This window comes from Rhinatrema bivittatum, chromosome 3, assembly GCF_901001135.1.
Source record: "Rhinatrema bivittatum chromosome 3, aRhiBiv1.1, whole genome shotgun sequence".
Classification (NCBI taxonomy): Eukaryota; Metazoa; Chordata; class Amphibia; order Gymnophiona; family Rhinatrematidae; genus Rhinatrema; species Rhinatrema bivittatum.
This window is the reverse complement of record NC_042617.1, coordinates 90,403,392-90,420,972: the sequence shown is the minus strand read 5'-3', so window position 1 is coordinate 90,420,972 and position 17,581 is coordinate 90,403,392. Positions and strand designations below refer to the sequence as shown.

Sequence of the window (17,581 nt, the reverse complement as noted above, 5' to 3'; positions counted from 1 at the left end):
CAATGTCATTTCAAATTCTCTCTTAACTTGTCTTATCAATGTTTTACATTTAACTTGACAATGCTTATGCTTTTTCCTCTTTTCTTCAGATGGATCCTTCTTCCAATTTTTGAAGTAAGTTATTTTGGCTAAAATAGCCTCTTTCACCTCATCTTTTAACCATGCCAGTAATCGTTTGGCCTTCCTTTCACCTTTCTTAATGCGTGGAATACGTCTGGGCTGTGCTTCTAAGATGGTATTTTAAACAATGCCCATACCTGTTGTACACTCTTAACCTTTCCAGCTGCACCTTTCAGTTTTTTATAACTATTTTCCTCATTTTATCAAAGTTTCCCTTTTGAAAATTTAGTGTAAGGCCCCATTAACTTCATTGTAAAACAAAAAACAGGCTGGGACCTAGGTTTAATGCTGGGCCCTGGGCCAAGGTCCAAGCCCAAACTTGGGCTTGAGCCTAGGCCTGATGCTGGGTCCCAGGTCCTGTCGATGAGGCCCAGGCCTAAGTCCAAGTCCAACACCAGGGCCCAACTAAGGCCTGTGATCCATCACCGAAGCCTGTCCAGGTCCCATTGCTGAGGCTCAGGCTTGGGCCTAAGCTCAGGTCTGACACTGGAGCCTGGCCAAGGCCCAGGTCCCATCCCCAAAACCCGGTGTGTCCAGGTCCCATTGCTGAGGCCTAGGCCTGGGCTTAGGCTATCTTCTTTCTTCTTCTGGAGACTAAAAATGGCATTGTCTGCCCGAAGAACACATCACTGTAATGCCACTGTGGCACCTTCTTCTCAATCAGATGGCACCGTTTTAATGTATTGCTGTTGAAATGGTTCTGCAGAGGCCTATTTTGGTGGTAGTGTGTCCTATTTGTCAATAATTTGCACTATTTCCCAAAGACAAAAACTTCACAAATTTTCAGTTTCAGAAAAGAAATTTGGTTTGTTTGGAACAATATAAAAATGGGCTCTTTCGTCGCATTTTTTCATTTTTGTTTCAAATGAATGCAGATCCCTAGTAGTTATAGGACTTGAAAATGAAGGAGTAACCTCCTTTGGAATGTCAAAGTAAGAAATACCTTGCAAAACAGAGAAATTGTCTTTCTGTGAATTCAATGCAGTAGATTCCACTCAATGAACAACCTCTGTATGTATTTGCTTTGCTGTTAGTTTAATAGATTGTGCTGAATCTCTCTCCAAATAGTGGTCTTGCAACTGCAGCAAATCTGCAGCAGGATCCCCTCCGATTCCACTCACTGCTGTCTCTGCCATAGCAGTGAAGCTCTGGCTGTAGAAAGCTTAAGAAAAGCTTTGGGTAGCAGTGGCTGTTCAGGACCATGTAGGCTAACTAATGCTAGTGACACTGACTCTCCTCTTCCGGTGCCATTGCCTCAGCGGTGTTATGCTCAGTGGGTCAGGGCCTGAAGAAATTTTTAATAGCTGTGGACTAGTGTGTCAGGGACTCCAAAGTTTAAGTAACCCTAGCCTTTGTTTTCCTCACCATTTTAGACAATAAATATTGAAATAGCCAAGGAACATGTAACTTCAGCACTCCTTTTTACAGCTGCCAGCTTAGGACCCCATCTTGGCTACCCCCTTGGAAGGTTGTATTTTTGGTGGTGGTAACTTCAGCATGCAATCAGTGAGCTTCAATCTCTAGTGAATTATCCACCTTATACGGTTTTTCTTTACAATAGAGATGTGCACGCAAATACTTAATGTGCCTAGACACATGCCCAGTGTCAAGTGCCATTAAGTTTACTTCTGCTATGGAGGAGCTGTAAGTTAAAAAACCAAAATAAAAAACTAGCTGTCCATGAGAGGTTTTAAGGATCTAGGGTAACTGGGGAGAATGTAGGCTATTAAACCATGGGGATTTGGAGGACCTAGCTCTTAACTGAGCGAACTGGTGAATGAAACGGTGAAACTGGCAATGGGTACGCACCCCTTTTTAAATCCCCTGACTTACGTGGTACAAGCTGGATATGCGCATCTATGCAAAATTGGGCACTCATGTTCACAGTCCTAGGCTATTTTATAACATGCACGCATGATATAAAATGGCTGCGTTCCTGTGTGCACGCTGGCGCACGTGTCAATGTGCACACGCGCGCTGGTTTGAAAATTTCCATCTTACCCCTAGATTCATCAAAATGCTATAATATTGCATGGATAATGCCCACGGTAAGAGAAAGGGGCGTATTTAGAGTAATTTTTAGAATTACCGCACCGTGCGGTAACATAGTGCTTCGTATAGGTAGTATCACGTGGTGCGGTAAACCTTTCACACCCTGTGATACTTCTATTTCACATCTCGCAAAGTGCCCAGAGAGGCTATTACTATTTTGAGAGAGAGAGTGAGAGAGACTATTTCTAAGGCCTTTATAGTAGTTAACCATTTATATGTCTAAAGGAGGGCCACTACCTTGTAGTCCATCAAGCTAGGGTGAGAGAACATTGTAGAAGAATCATCTTTGTGAAAATGTCCTCACTCTGAATGATGTCAATTCTTCACTGAGGTGTACTGTGCAGTTCATAATACTGGCCCCTAAAACCTAAACTACCACCAACACCTCATCTCGAGCTATTAGCTGGCCATTCTGTAGTCATATAAATAGTTAAATACTGTGAAAGCCTCCCCAGAGGCTCTCTCTCTCTCTCTACTCCAATGCACTCCACTCCACTCTCCCCCTCCCAAGCCCAGAAATGTCCAAAATGCAATTTGCAATCTTTATCGCAAATTGTATTACGGCCGTTTCAGGCATATCGTACAGCTTAACACCAGGAAAAAAAGGTGTAGTTATTTCCAGCCTTAAAACCGTGCATGGTGTGATATTGCCCCTCATTTTAATGAATCCTGCCCAATTCCGCCCCTTCTAAAAATGTGCATTCGCGCCATGCGATAATACGATTATCGCATACGTTATGGCGTTAACACGTGCATAAACATGTTATTGCATGCATTAATACCATAGCGCATTTTGATGAATAACCCTATTAAATTGCTATTTTAAAATACATACACATAGATTTGCCAAATTATTTGTGTTAATTTATACCTGCTAATTATCTTGTGTAATTCATATCAAACGAGTTTATTGTGTACAATTAGCTGGGTAGGAGGTCTGGATGAACTGAGGAGAGTTCAAGCAGATGAACCAGGAGAGTCTCGATGACCTGGAGAAGGACTGGGTAAACTGGTGGTATAATTGGTAAAAATGGTAATTTCACTTAAACATATGTTTTAAAATATATCAACGTACACACATAAATCCTGATTTACACAAGTAAGTCTACTTTATTTTCACACATACAATATATGCATGTATATTTTTAAAATAGGAAAAGTACGTTCATTTAATGCATTGAAATACTCACTTTCATTGCATTGTATGCATTTGTACATAAGCATACATACATGCATATGTTGCAGTGTAAAGAGATGCATATTTTATAGTATGTGTGCATGTGATACATGGCACCAACTACAAGATCATCACAAGATCATCAATCTGGATGTTGAATGAGCTGGCCTGAAAGTTTGAAAAATGCTTGCAGTGCTGGCATTGGGTCATTGGAAGAATTCATCCCACCAGTTTAGTGAAGGCAAGAGCAGGCCCCTGGGGCTAGTGTCGGAGACCATCCCATTAGCTGCTGAAGAATGCAGGAGGCCCCCAGAGCTGCTGTCAAATTCCATTATTTTAGCAGTCAAAAGCATAAGGAGGCCTGGAGCTGCCATGTTTGGAAGGGAGAAAGAGAAGGGAATGAATGCTAAGTGTGGGTGTGGCGAGAGAGTACTGGGTAAGTGGGGTATGGTGAAAAAGATGGAATTGATGGCATGGAGAATGGAATGGTAGGTGGGTTAGAGGGAGAAAGTGGGTGGGTTAGAAGGGAATGGTGGGTGGGTTAGAGGGAGAAAGTGTACTGAAGGGGTAGGGGTAGAAGGAGATAGAAGGGGCTAGCAGGTGGCAGGGTGTAGAGAGCAGGTACTGAGCATGTGGAGCGCTAGAGAGAGAGAAAAAGAGGAAAGTGTGGTAGAGAGAGAAAGGATGCTATCACTGTGGAAAGAGGGCAATGATTGATGTAATGCTGATAGGCCTGGCTGGGAGTGGAAGGGCGAGAGAGAGGACGATGCTGTTTTGGGGGAGAAGAGATACTGGGCAGAGGTGAGGCAAGGGGGATTCTGTGCCAGTGCCACTGCTGCCAAAGAAGGATACTGGAAGTGCCACCAGAAGGTAAGGGGAGGGGACTGCACAAGGCTGAAGGTTCAACTTAGATATTTAATTGCCGTACATTGGCTCTGGGTGAGGGAATAGCAGGCGTAAATTCAGGAACCTCAGTTTTAGAGACCTAAAGTTAGGTTCCTATTTTCAGCAATCTTAAGATGCCTAAATTTAGCATATAGCCTTTTTTGAATATCAGCCTCTGAAGACCTTATTCAAAACAGTCTTTCCCCATTCTGTGCCTTTAGGAAAACATCTTTATTGAATAAAGCCTTTAGTCTGAGCATGTTTTACTTTTTTTTGTTAATCCTGAGAGCAGGGAAGACACGGGTGGAAAAACATTTGGATGGAAGGTTATTCGAATTGTTTTCTTTTCTTGCGAGACTCCTTATAAGAAAGATGTTTTCAGTATATTTTGGTCATTATCACAACTAGTTAATGAGTTCGTTTTCTAAGTATTTTATACAACTTCATGAACACAGTAACTTTTCGTGTATCCCTAGCCATACCAAATTTCAGACCACATTTGAATTCTTAAATGCAAGTCCAGAATTAGTTCAACAGCTTATTTAATTCAAGGCCTTTGCATGTATAATGCTTTCTGCGCAAACCAGAAGTTCTGCCTGGATTGGGCCCTCAGTGAATAGGAGGCAATTTTCAAAGAGATTTCTGTGCCTGCTTTGCCCCACATACTGTGCACTTGAAAAGTCCAAGAGGTAAAGACTCCCTGAAATACCTGTCTGCCACCAGATTTTCAAAGGGAAGCTCTGTCAGCCTGCAGGGTTTGAAATTGGCCGCCTAGTTTCTTAAAAATGAAGGAACAACAAAAAAATGAAAGAAAACACAATGACTAAGGAAGCAGGTCCTAAGGCGGGCAGTTTTCAAACACAGGCATACTTTTACTTTGAATATGAGTGCAAAGACCACAGGTAAAAAATACCTGTGGACTTTGCAGCTGAGTTGTGTAGGCTGCATGAAGATTTCCCCAAAATGTTTGAATATTGCCACTACAGTAAATGTTCAGAATTAAAACATGCTTTATCAACTTTGTTTCTTTTAGGTTGACCTTTTCTGAGGCACTTGGAGATGTGATATTAGAGTATGGAGAGAAAGAACCTTACAACAGGGCCAAATGCCTGGCTTTGGCTCAGATTATCTACATGCATTGTGCTGTTCATAGGAAGGCTGGCCTCTGTATGTGTTTACAAGGCCAAGTTTGTGGCGTAATGGAGTATATAAACTTGAGTAAACAATTTTCTTTAGGTAACTATCTACAGGTTTAAGAACATAAGAAATGCCAGCAATCTGTTTCCAGCAGTGGCCACTAGTTTCGGACACATGTACCCAGCAGATCCCCAATGGTTGATCCATTTCTTATATCCCACTCCCAGGGATCAGCGCTGGCTTTCCCATGTCTACCTGGCTAATAACTGTTGATGGACTTTTTCTTTAGGAACCTGTCCAACTTTCTTTTGAACCCCACTATGTTAATTGGCTTGACCGTGTCCTCTGGCAACAGATTACATAGCTTGGTTGTGGGCAGAGCGAAAAATTATTTCCTACAATTTGTTTTAAATCTGTCAGTTGGTTTCATGGAGTGTCTCCTAGTCCTACTATTGTTTGAAAGGGTAAATAGCCATTCCCTACTTACCCATTCTACCCCACTCATGATTTTATAAATTTCAGTCATATCCCCTGTTTCTTTTCCAAGCTAAAGAGCCCTAATCTGTTTTTCCTCTCTCCATAAGGGAGCTTTTCCATCCTCTTTATCATTTTTGTTGCCCTTCTCTGTACCTTTTCTATGTCTGCTATGTTTTTCTTGAAATGAAGTGGCCAGAACTGCACACAATAATCAAAACATAAGCATAAGGTTATCTGTGGATTAGAACTGATTTTTTCTTAGTTTATTAATTGAAAATTAGAATACAAATAGCTATTAGCTGTTATTCAAAACAAACCATGAAGAATGTGAAACCAATAGATTTTTCCTGTTTTTAAAAATGGCAGCATGAAATTATAAGAGTAGGGAATGTTGAAACAGATCTCCCAGACTATGGGGTTGATGTAATAAAACCCATTCTAAAATTGGAGTTAAATTTTAACACAGATTTTACTTAATGTACGTATTAAAACCAGGGATCCCAGTGAGATGCAGTAAGCTAATGGGATGCAAATCAAACAGGAATTTAAAAAGTGCACTATGTTACACTCGCTGGCCTCAGGTTCTCGTGGCCGGCCTCACTCACCAGATGACGCATCCGAGCAGTCGGGCCAGCCCCGGGGCTCCTGGCAGCAGCGGAGAGTTGCATCCGCTACCACTGCACTACTTCCGGCTCTGAGCTGGCCACCCGACGCCGCTGACTCTGCAACCCCAGGCTGCCAGCCCATCGCCGTAGAGCCCCATTCTTCACGGCTGGAACACAGTCGACTCAACCGAGTCCCTCCTGCTTCTGGCGTCCTCCTAGTAGGTGAGCATGCGCCCCTCTCCCCTCATTTAAAGGGTCCGCAGCTCTCCCAAATGACATCAATGCTGGAGAACTACTTAAGAAAATGCCATACTGGGTCAGACCAAGGGTCCATCAAGCCCAGCATCCTGTTTCCAACAGTGGCCAATCCAGGCCATAAGAACCTGGCAAGTACCCAAAAGCTAAGTCTATTCCATGTAACCATTGCTAATGGCAGTGGCTATTCTTTAAGTGAAATTAATAGCAGGTAATGGACTTCTCCTCCAAGAACTTATCCAATCCTTTTTTAAACACAGCTATACTAACTGCACTAACCACATTCTCTGGCAACAAATTCCAGAGTTTAATTGTGCGTTGAGTAAAAAAGAACTTTCTCCGATTAGTTTTAAATGTGCCCCATGCTAACTTCATGGAGTGCCCCCTAGTCTTTCTACTATCCGAAAGATTAAATAACCGAGTCACATCTACCTGTTCTAGACCTCTCATGATTTTAAACACTTCTATCATATCCCCCCTCAGTCTCTTCTCCAAGCTGAAAAGTCCTAACCTCTTTAGACTTTCCTCATAGGGGAGTTGTTCCATTCCCCTTATCATTTTGGTAGCCCTTCTCTGTACCTTCTCCATTGCAATTATATCTTTTTTGAGATGTGGCGACCAGAGTTGTACACAGTATTCAAGGTGCGGTCTCACCATGGAGCGATACAGAGGCATTATGACATTTTCCGTTTTATTCACCATTCCTTTTCTAATAATTCCCAACATTCTGTTTGCTTTTTTGACTGCCGCAGCACACTGTACCGACGATTTCAATGTGTTATCCACTATGACACCTAGATCTCTTTCTTGGGTTGTAGCACCTAATATGGAACCCAACATTGTGTAATTATAGCATGGGTTATTTTTCCCTATATGCATCACCTTGCACTTATCCACATTAAATTTCATCTGCCATTTGGATGCCCAATTTTCCAGGCTGGAGCCTGCTTCCAGCCTTCGTCTTGGCAACAGGTCTCTTTGCTCCTTGCGTCCTGCATGTTGCTTCCTGAGTTTCTTGCCTTCTCCTTGTTCCTTGGATCGCCTTGGCTTTGACTTTGGACCGAATATTGACCATGAGATATGCCTTCTGTCTCGACCCCTGCCTGGAACCCGAGCATGAGATACGCCGCCTGCCTCAACCCTTGCCTGGAACCCGACCACGAGATATGCTGCCTGACTCGACCCTTACCTGGAACCTGGCCACGAGATACACTGCCTTCCTTGACCCTTGCCTGGGACCTGCTGACAAACTCAGCAGCCTGTTCCAGAACTTGGCCTACTCTCCAGCTCCTCTCCTTCTCCAGGACTTCCATCACTACAGAGACCCCACATAAGTCCTGCCGGCCTCAGCACCCGGGGGCTCAACCTAAGGGGAATGTGGGCTGGTAGTGATGAAGCTCCAGCGGGGTCTCTGCTCCTCCTCAGCCTCGCCTACCAACAGTGGGGATCTGTGGGGCTTCTTCCCACAGGTAGCGTCAACTCCCCCTCGGTCCAAGGGTCCACCAGCACAACAGGTTGCCAAGACCATGGACCCGGTGGAGGCTTCCGCCCTACAGGCCATTCCGATCTTGTCCCAGAAGATTCTGGAGCAACAGAAGGTCCTAGAAGCGCTAGCGGTTTCCATGGACTGCCTTAGTGCTTATTTAGACTCCATGGTCTTGGCAGGCTCACCAATTCCACCTGCACTGGGCTATACAGTCCCTGCGTGCCCCGTCATACTGCTCCCAGCAACTCCTCGCTATTCCATGGAGCCCCAACTCTGTCGGGGCTTTCTGAATCAGTGTAACATGCATTTCTCACAGGACAAGCAGGATGGTAGTCCTCACATGTGGTGACATCATCAGGATGGAGCCCAATCACGGAACACTTTTGTCAAAGTTTCTAGAACTTTGACTGGCACCACTGAGCATGCCCAGCATGGCAACAACCCTGCATCCAGCAGGGCTCCCCCTTCAGTCTCTTGTTTTCCGTGCAGCAGTAGCCTCACGGACTCTGGAGCTCTGTGAGTTTACCTCACAAATTTTCCTCATGGAGCTCAAACTTAAAATTAGAAAACATTTTCCTTATCCGGGGGTCCCCCATCGACCACCGACGATGCCGGTAAGTTTATTCCCATTTTCCGGTCGGTTCTTGGAAGTTTTCCTCAACGGTATCCGACGGTCACCAACCGCGTGACCGTTTTTCTTTTTCAAACATCATGGCCACCAGGTTCCACAAGTGCCCCGAGTGCCCAAGAACCATGTCCATAACAGACCCACATAACGTGTGTGTTCTGTGCCTAGGACCCGCTCATGACGTGCAACAGTATACAAGCTTAACACAAATGACTCCAAAAGGCCACAGGGCCCGCTTGGAGAAGATGGAACTCCTTTTTAAGGTATCTCCATCGACTTCAACAAAACCGACATTGAGTCAAAATCCTCTATCCTCGAAGACTCCGTTGCCACCGAAGCCTAAATGGCAAAAATCTACCGGTGATGTCACTTCGCCTTGATCTTCCCGGTCCAAAGCATCGACATCCTCTTCCTTAATGCCAGAAAAAGAGCAGACCGATCATCAAGAGAAGCATCGACACCGTCATCGACGAAGTGTCTCCTCCGATGTTGGAACCGGAAAGCCATTGACATCGACGGAGCCACCAACCAAAAAACCCCGAGGAGACAAGGCCACATCCCTTTCTGGACTTGGGGCACCGAGGCATTCCACACCGATATCGGTGCTGGGATCCGGGACTCCACCACCTCAGGCAGAGTCTCTGGCTATGCCTTCAGAGCCTCCACCCCGATTGTTGTGCCTCCCATGCCAGCTTCTCAGGCGGAATTGGACAGGATTGTCCAAGAAGCGGTGCTTCAAGCTTTACGATCATTCCAGTCTCCATTGGCACCGGCCCCCATGCCGATGCCCGATCCCATGCTGATGATGCTGGCTCCTCTTTTGGACAGATTGGACTCGTTAATCAGTGCTCTTCCTTCGACACCACTTCCAACCGTGCCATTGGCTCCTAAAAATCCACCGACACCGATGCAAATGCCATTATCCTCGGATGAGGAATCGAATCGACCGATGCCTGAACCGACGCCAGGCCCATCGGGTTCCGCACCATTTCACCGTCCTTCAAAAACACCGATGCCATTGATGCCTTCACCATCCTCGGTGCCTCCATCGATGCCACCTCGATTTCCATTGGTTCCTCCTCTGGATCCGGCTGGATTTCAACCTCTACATCAACCTCAAGGTCCTGGAGATGCTGGTGACCAACCCTATAATCCATGGGGGGTTGAAACCACAGACTCTGATGACTCAAGTGATCTTCCTTCAGAACCTTCACCCCCAGATGAACGTCGATGTTCTGCACCTGAGGACTTGACATTTGCAAATTTTATAAAGGAAATGTCTGAGACAATTCCTTTTAATTTGCAAACAGAAGAGGATGCCAGGCATAAAATGCTTGAAGTGCTACAATTTGTAGTTGCACCCAAGGAGGTCATGGCAATTCCTGTTCATGAAGTGCTGATGGACTTACTACACCATAACTGGGAACATCCTGGCTCAGTTCCTCCTGTGAATAGGAAAGCTGATGCCATATATCTTGTACAATCAGCCCTCGGTTTCCAGAAAACACAACTACCCCACCAGTCTGTAGTTGTAGAGTCGGCCCAGAAGAAATCTAAAAAATCCAGACCTCATTCCTCAGCACTTCCAGGTAAGGAACAAAAATCATTAGACCCCTTCAGACGAAGAGTCTTCCATGGCTCAATGCTTATAGCATGCATTGCAGCATATCAATTATTTATTACTCAATACTCCAGAAACCTCTGGAAGAGGGTGCAAGAATATTATGAATCTCTACCTGATGAATATCAGGAAGGACTTAACAACATCCTCCTCAAGAGTCTAGATGCTGGCAAGCATGAGATAAGAGCGGTGTATGACAACTTCGACACCGCCTCCAGGGTTTCCGCAGCAGATATAAGTGCACGGCGTTGGGCATGGCTTAAGTCCTCTGACTTATGACAAGAGGTCCAAGATCGACTAGCAGACCTCTCATGTACTGGTGACAACTGATTTGGAACAAAAGTCCAAGAAACAGTTGCACAATTAAAAGACCACCACGACATCCTGCGTCAGTTGTCTGCTCTTCCTGCGGATTATCCATCCACCACGAAAAGATCTTTCAGACGAGATCCTAGACAGATCACATATAAACCGAGAAGGTACTATCCACCTCAGTCTTGTTCTCGACAATCTAAACTCCACAAAGAGGGCAGACTCATCAGACTAGAACACCAAAAACCCAACCAGCCCCACAGACAGGCCCAGCTTCCGGTTTTTGACTCTCTTCTAGAGAGCAACAGCCAATCTCTTCCGTCCCATGTCATTCCAGTGGGAGGCTGCTTGTGCCTCTTTTCCAGTTTATGGCACACCATCACAACAGATCAGTGGGTATTAGCTATAATAACCCAAGGATACCATCTCAACTTCCTCACTGTACCACCGAATGGGTTATCTCATCCACTCACAAGCATTCACTCCCCACTCCTCGAAGCGGAACTCGTGACCCTTCTGCAATCAAATGCTGTAGAACCAGTACCTAGACAACAGTGGGGTCAAGGTTTCTTCTCTTGTTACTTTCTGATCCCGAAAAAATCAGGAGGCATTCGTCCAATCTTGGACTTACATGCCCTAAACAAATATCTCAAAAAAGAAAAGTTCAGAATGGTAACCTTGGGCACCATGCTTCCGCTGATTCAAAAGAAAGATTGGCTCTGCTCTCTAGACCTGCAGGAGACTTATGCACACATCGCGATATATCCTCGTCATCACAAATACCTCAGATTCATAGTAGGTCAACTCCATTTTCAATACTGTGTACTACCATTCGGGCTTGCATCAGCCCCACGGGGATTCACAAAATGCCTGGCAGTTGTAGCAGCCCATTTAAGACAAAGCAATGTCCACATCTATCCATACCTGGACGATTGGCTTTCAGGGCTCAGACTCAAAAGGGAGCATTTCGGTCACTCGTTACACAATCAGCCTCCTTCAATCACTGGGGTTTCTTATCAACTACCCCAAGTCAAATCTGACTCCATCTCAAACAATATCATTCATAGGAGCAGATCTCGACACTATCCAGGCAAAAGCGTTTCTCCCACAGAGCAAAGCATGCTCATTATCCATCATAGCAAGATCAGTTCAATCTTGCCAGACCATTGCGGCTTGTCATCTCTTGACCTTACTGGGTCACATGGCGTCCACAGTTCATGTAACCCCCATGGCTCGCCTGGCCATGAGAATATCCCAGTAGTCCCAGTCAAGTCAAAAGATCTCTCACATTGTCCACGTCACCAACCAGCTTTGGCTCTCCCTGGATTGGTGGATACAGCAGTCCAGTCTCCTTATAGGACTACCTTTTCAACCTCCCCAATCCCAAATCATATTGACCACAGATGCATCTACTCTAGGTTGGGGAGCTCATATCAACAACCTCCAAACCCAGGGTATTTGGACCAAAGCAGAGTCAAAGCATCAGATAAATTTTCTCGAACTCCGGGCAATTCGATATGCCCGCGTCGCCTTTCAGGATTGTCTTTCAAACAAAGTAATCCTGATCCAAACGGACAATCAGGTAGCAATGTGGATTCTGAAAAAACAAGGGAGCACAGGCTCTTATCTACTATGCCAAGAGGTGGCGCAGATCTGGGCCTGGATTCTCTCCCATTCCATGCTTCTAAGAGCGACCTATCTGATGGGCGTGGACAATGTGATGGCGAACAACCTCAGTCGAACTTTTCATCCCCACGAATGGTCCCTGAATCCCACAGTAGCAGAATGCATATTTCACCAGTGGGGTTATCCACACATAGACCTCTTTGCGTCTATGTACAATCGCAAAGTGGACAACTTCTACTCTCTACACCACAACCACAATGCACCCCCACACGATGCCTTCGCCCACTCATGGTCCATGGGTCACCTTTATGTTTACCGTCCACTTCCACTCATCAGCAAGACTCTCGTGAAGTTATGGCAGGACAGGGGCACAATGATTCTCATAGCCCCCTCACTGGCCTCATCAACTTTGTTTCCTATCCTTCGAGACCTACCAGTCCAACCACCCATTCGCCTGGGCACGGACCCAATGCTAGTAACGCAGAACAACGGTCTACTACGGCATCCTAACCTCCATTCACTGTCCCCGACAGCTTGGATGTTGAAAAGTTAATTCTGCAATCTTTAAATCTTTCAGTGTATCCCAAGTCCTCGTAGCTTCATGAAAGCCTTCTACCAGAAGATCGTATCACGCAAAATGGAAAAGATTTTCAGCATGGTGCGCAATAAAGGAAATAGACCCTTTTTCCTGTCCCATACACAAATTTCTGGATTACCTCTGCATCTCTCAGAATCAGGACTAGTCTTCCTCCATTCATGTACACATTAGTGCTATTGCTGCTTACCACAAAGGTATCAACAATACCACGATATCAACACAAACACTGGTTACTCGCTTCATGAGAGGTCTGTTGCAACTTAAACCTCCACTACGCCCTCCAGGCCCTACATGGGACGTTAACGTAGTTCTAGCATGTCTTATGAAACCTCCCTTTGAACCCTTTCATTCCTGTGAGCTTTGCCATCTCACTTGGAAGATACTCTTTCTCATAGCCATAACATCTGCCTGCAGAAGCAGTGAGTTACTCGCACTAGTAAAATACCTACTTTATACTAGGTTCATTCATGACCGCGTAGTACTCTGTACCCACCCTAAATTTCTGCCAAAAGTAGTTTTGGAGTTTCATATCAATCAATCTATAACTCTTTCTACCTTTCTTCCAAGACCTCAATCTCAACCGGCAGAACGAGCTCTTCACTCCTTGGACTGTAAATGCGCTCTTGCCTTTTATCTGGATCGCACTTCACCACATAGGAAGTCCACCCAACTATTTGTCTCCTTCGATAAAATGAAATTAGGTGCTCCGGTAGGCAAATTCTATCCACCTGGATAGCAGACTGCATTTCTTTTTGCTATCACCAAGCAGGAATTCCTCTCCAAGACCGAGTGAAAGCACACTCTGTAAGGGCAATGGCAATGTCAGTAGCACACCTCCATTCTGTACCTCTGGTTGACATCTGCAAAACTGCCACATGGAGCGCTCTCCATACTTTTTCATCTCATTACTGCCTAGACAAGGCTGATAGACAGGATTCCATCTTCGGCCAGTTGGTCCTACGAAACCTGTTTCCTCTTTAAAAACTCAACTTCCTTCCTGCGACCCGGGAAGATGATCAGGCTGCCCAACTACCCAAAACTACCACAGTTGTTGTGCCTGTTGCACGTCGTTAGATGTTTTGGCTTCATTATACTTGAGCATCCTGTAGCTTGCTAATCACCCACATGTGAGGACTACCATCCTGCTTGTCCTGTGAGAAAGCAGAGTTACTTACCTGTAACAGGTGTACCCACAGGACAGCAGGATGTTAGACCTCACGAAACCCGCCCACCACCCCACGGAATTGGGTTCGCTTACGTTTTATTATTTTATTTTTCACTCACACTTTACTACAAACGAGACTGAAGGGGACCCCTGCTGGATGCAGGGTTGGTGCCTTGCTGGGCATGCTCAGTGGTGCCAGTCAAAGTTCTAGAAACTTTAACAAAAGTGTTCCGTGATTGGGCTCTATCCTGATAATGTCACCCACATGTGAGGACTAACATCCTGCTGTCCTGTGAGAACACCTGTTACAGGTAAGCAACTCTGCATTCTGCCTTCAATCTGCACTGTTTCCAGATGATGCCACTAAGGCCACATACATCCTCTCCCTCTTGGATGGCAAGGCCATAGCTTGGGCCTCTCCTTTGTGGGAGCAGTCTGATCCCATCTTACGGGATCTTCAGAGCTTCTTGGACCTCTTCCGGACAGTCTTCAATGATCCAGATCAGCAGACAGCCTCTGGCTCAGATCTCCTTCATATCCGCCAGGTGAGGGAAGTGCTAGATGTGAGAAGACGTGGATGAAGATAGGAGTACTGTTACGTTCAGTGTGCCTTGAACTAGGAGTAGACCCTTGGGTTGTGGCGAGTGAAGACTCCACCCACAGGGAGGAGCCCTGTGGGCCCTTAACACAACAGGCAAGGTCTCAGCAGTAATGGACAACAGAGGAAATAACTTTATTATACAGCTGTTGAGGATCTGAGGAGCAGATCAATAGAGTCCGTATCTGAGAGGGTGACCTGCAGCTGGTCGGTCCGAGTAGAATCCTCAGCGTGGAGTAGTCCGATGATTACCTTCTCTAGGCATAGCTTGTGCTGGCACTCAAGTAGTGACCGCAGTGCGGGGTAGGCCGGAAGCCGATGGAAAGCTGCATAAGGCTGGAGGGATCCGGTAGTGGACCGCAGGCGAGGTAACCTGGGGATCTGTGCCACAAAGGTAAATGAGTAGATACTGTACTCACGCAAGTACTGAGGAAATAGATGGTGGGTCAGGTACCGAGGAGGTCCGAACAAGAACAGCAAGGGTCGTACGAGGACGATGCAGGAATTCACTGGAACAGAGAAGCAAAGAGTAATGGTTCTCTGAGGAGCAGATAGCCCTGAGTGTGGCAAGGCCCCCGAGGAGTGGGTATTTAGGTCATCCAGTAGGTTAGCGAGACAAAGTCTCAGTGTGGCAGAAATAGCAGGACCGGAATCCTTGCTAACTCATAGTGCAAGAAGTCAGCTGAGCTTAAGTATGGTAAGCGAATGACTTCATGCGGTGGGGATGCCCCTGAGGTTCCTGCCATAACGCGCTCAAGAAGGGGGCAGGCGCGCGCGCTTGCCCTAGGAAACCCTGAATGTAAGATGGCTGCTGGGAGCGCCGACGCCGTCCCGGGCACGCTATGAGGGTCGGCGTGTGGAAGCGGAGGCAGCCATTCTCCCCAGACTAGGATCAGCACAGAGAAAGGAGGTGAGCAGCAAAGGTTGCAGCTGCCTGAGACTGATGGGCGCAACAAGTACCTCCTCTCTTGGGGGAGATTTGGGCCAGAGGAGAACACCTGAGAGCCGGTCTCCAACATATTGGATAAGAACTTGATCAGACAATTTCACGCCTCTCACCCCAGGAAAGCCAAAACCCTCAGGAGGGGGGCTTAGAGAAGGGGGTACTGTTACACTCGCTGGCCGCAAGTTCTCATGGCCAGCCTCACTCACCCAATGACGCACCCAAGCGGTCGGGCTAGCCCCAGGCCTCCTGGCAGCGGCAGGGAGTTGCTGCCTCTACCACCACACTCCTTCCAGCTCTGAGCCGGCCGCCCGATGCTGCTGACTTCGTGGCCCCGGGCTGCCAGCCCGATGTTGCGGAGCCCCCTCCTTTGTGGCTGGAATGCCGCCAACTCGGTCGAGTCCCTTCTGCTTCCGGTGTCCTCCTAGGCGCGTGCGCATGCCTCTCTCCCTCATTTAAAGGGCCCGCAGTGGGAAAATGCCTGTGGCCCACCCGGATGAAAACACTGCTGGAGGACTACTTAAGGCTGGAGCCTGCTTCCAGCCTTTGCCTTGGCAACAGGTCTCTTCGTTCTTTGCATCCTGCATGTTGCTTCCTGAGTTCCTTGCCTTCTCCCTTGTTCTTTGGATCTCCTTGGCTTTGACTTCATACTGGATATTGACCACGAGATATGCCGTCTGCCTAGACCCCTGCCTGGAACCTGACCACGAAATACACCGCCTGCCTCGAACCTTGCCTGTAATCCAACTACAAGATACACCGCCTGCCTCGACCCTTTCCTGGAAACTGACTACGAGATACACTACCTGCTTCGACCCTTGCCTGGAGCCCGACCACGAGATACGCTGCCTGCCTCGACACTCGACCCTTGCCTGGAACCCAACCACGAGATACGCCGCCTGCTTCGACCCTTGCCTGGAACCCGACCACGAGATACGCTGCCTGCCTTGTCCCTTGCCTGGGACCTGCTGTCGTACTTAGCTGCCTGTTCCAGAACTTGCAAATATCAACACCACCTTACAGTGATCTATAATTTATATATTAATCAAACCGGGGAATAATTCTGTTCAATCACTGTGCACTAATCGTATTTTTATTTCAACTTTTTGACTATTACTTATAATTTAAATATGTTGCAATTAATTTTTTAAAATTAATATATTTTAAAGCCTACACGTCTGTGGTATGTGAAGAACTCTTTCTCACTTCTGATGATACACAATATGTTCTTTATGAAAAAACTTTTTAAATTCACAGAAAATGTTTGTTGAATTAGGTTGAAAGTTTCATATACTCGTGTAGGCAGCCCTGCACCTTGAATGCATTTATAATCATTAACTTCCAACTTCCTCCTTATGTGAAATTTAAAAAAAATATTTTTTCTTTTCTTACAATATTAAAGTCCCCATTGTGTTATATGACATCCTTTAGGTATGTATTGTTGTTCTCTACTTCTTATTACGATGTTTATATGAAGTATTATCTTCTTTTTATCTATCATCTCACACGACATTGTTTAGTTAAAGAGTGGATACCTTAACCCTTCTGTTTGATTGTAAATTCGTTGTTAAAGTCCCAACACGTACATGTTTCAGACAGTCCATCTTTCCTCAGGGGAATATACTCTGTAAAACAAAACTACAACAGACGGGTGTTACCACACCGTTCTTTGTAGAAAACCATGTCCCGGTAAAAGTATATCCAACTTTCCTCCAATGTTCCTCAAAATTCTTTGTTCATGCCGTATCCCAATATGGATCTCTTCAACTCTCTGATATTCAAACCAACGGCGGGATGTCAAATTCCAGAACTTGGCCTACTCTCCAGCACCCCTCCTTCTCCAGGACTTCCATTGCTATAGAGACCCCACGTAAGTCCAGCTGGCCCCAGCATCCG

General features: G+C 46.0%; 1 protein-coding gene across 2 annotated transcripts in view; it reads left to right on the top strand.

The window, feature by feature from the left end:
* The window catches only part of CLHC1 (clathrin heavy chain linker domain containing 1), a 183,562-nt gene that overhangs the window by 128,008 nt on the left and 37,973 nt on the right, over nt 1-17,581 (top strand). For both annotated transcript variants that reach the window (XM_029593450.1, XM_029593451.1), the window contains one exon: nt 5,268-5,470. In XM_029593450.1, coding sequence (XP_029449310.1) covers nt 5,268-5,470 — 203 coding nt within the window. The remainder of the gene's footprint in view (nt 1-5,267; nt 5,471-17,581) is intronic.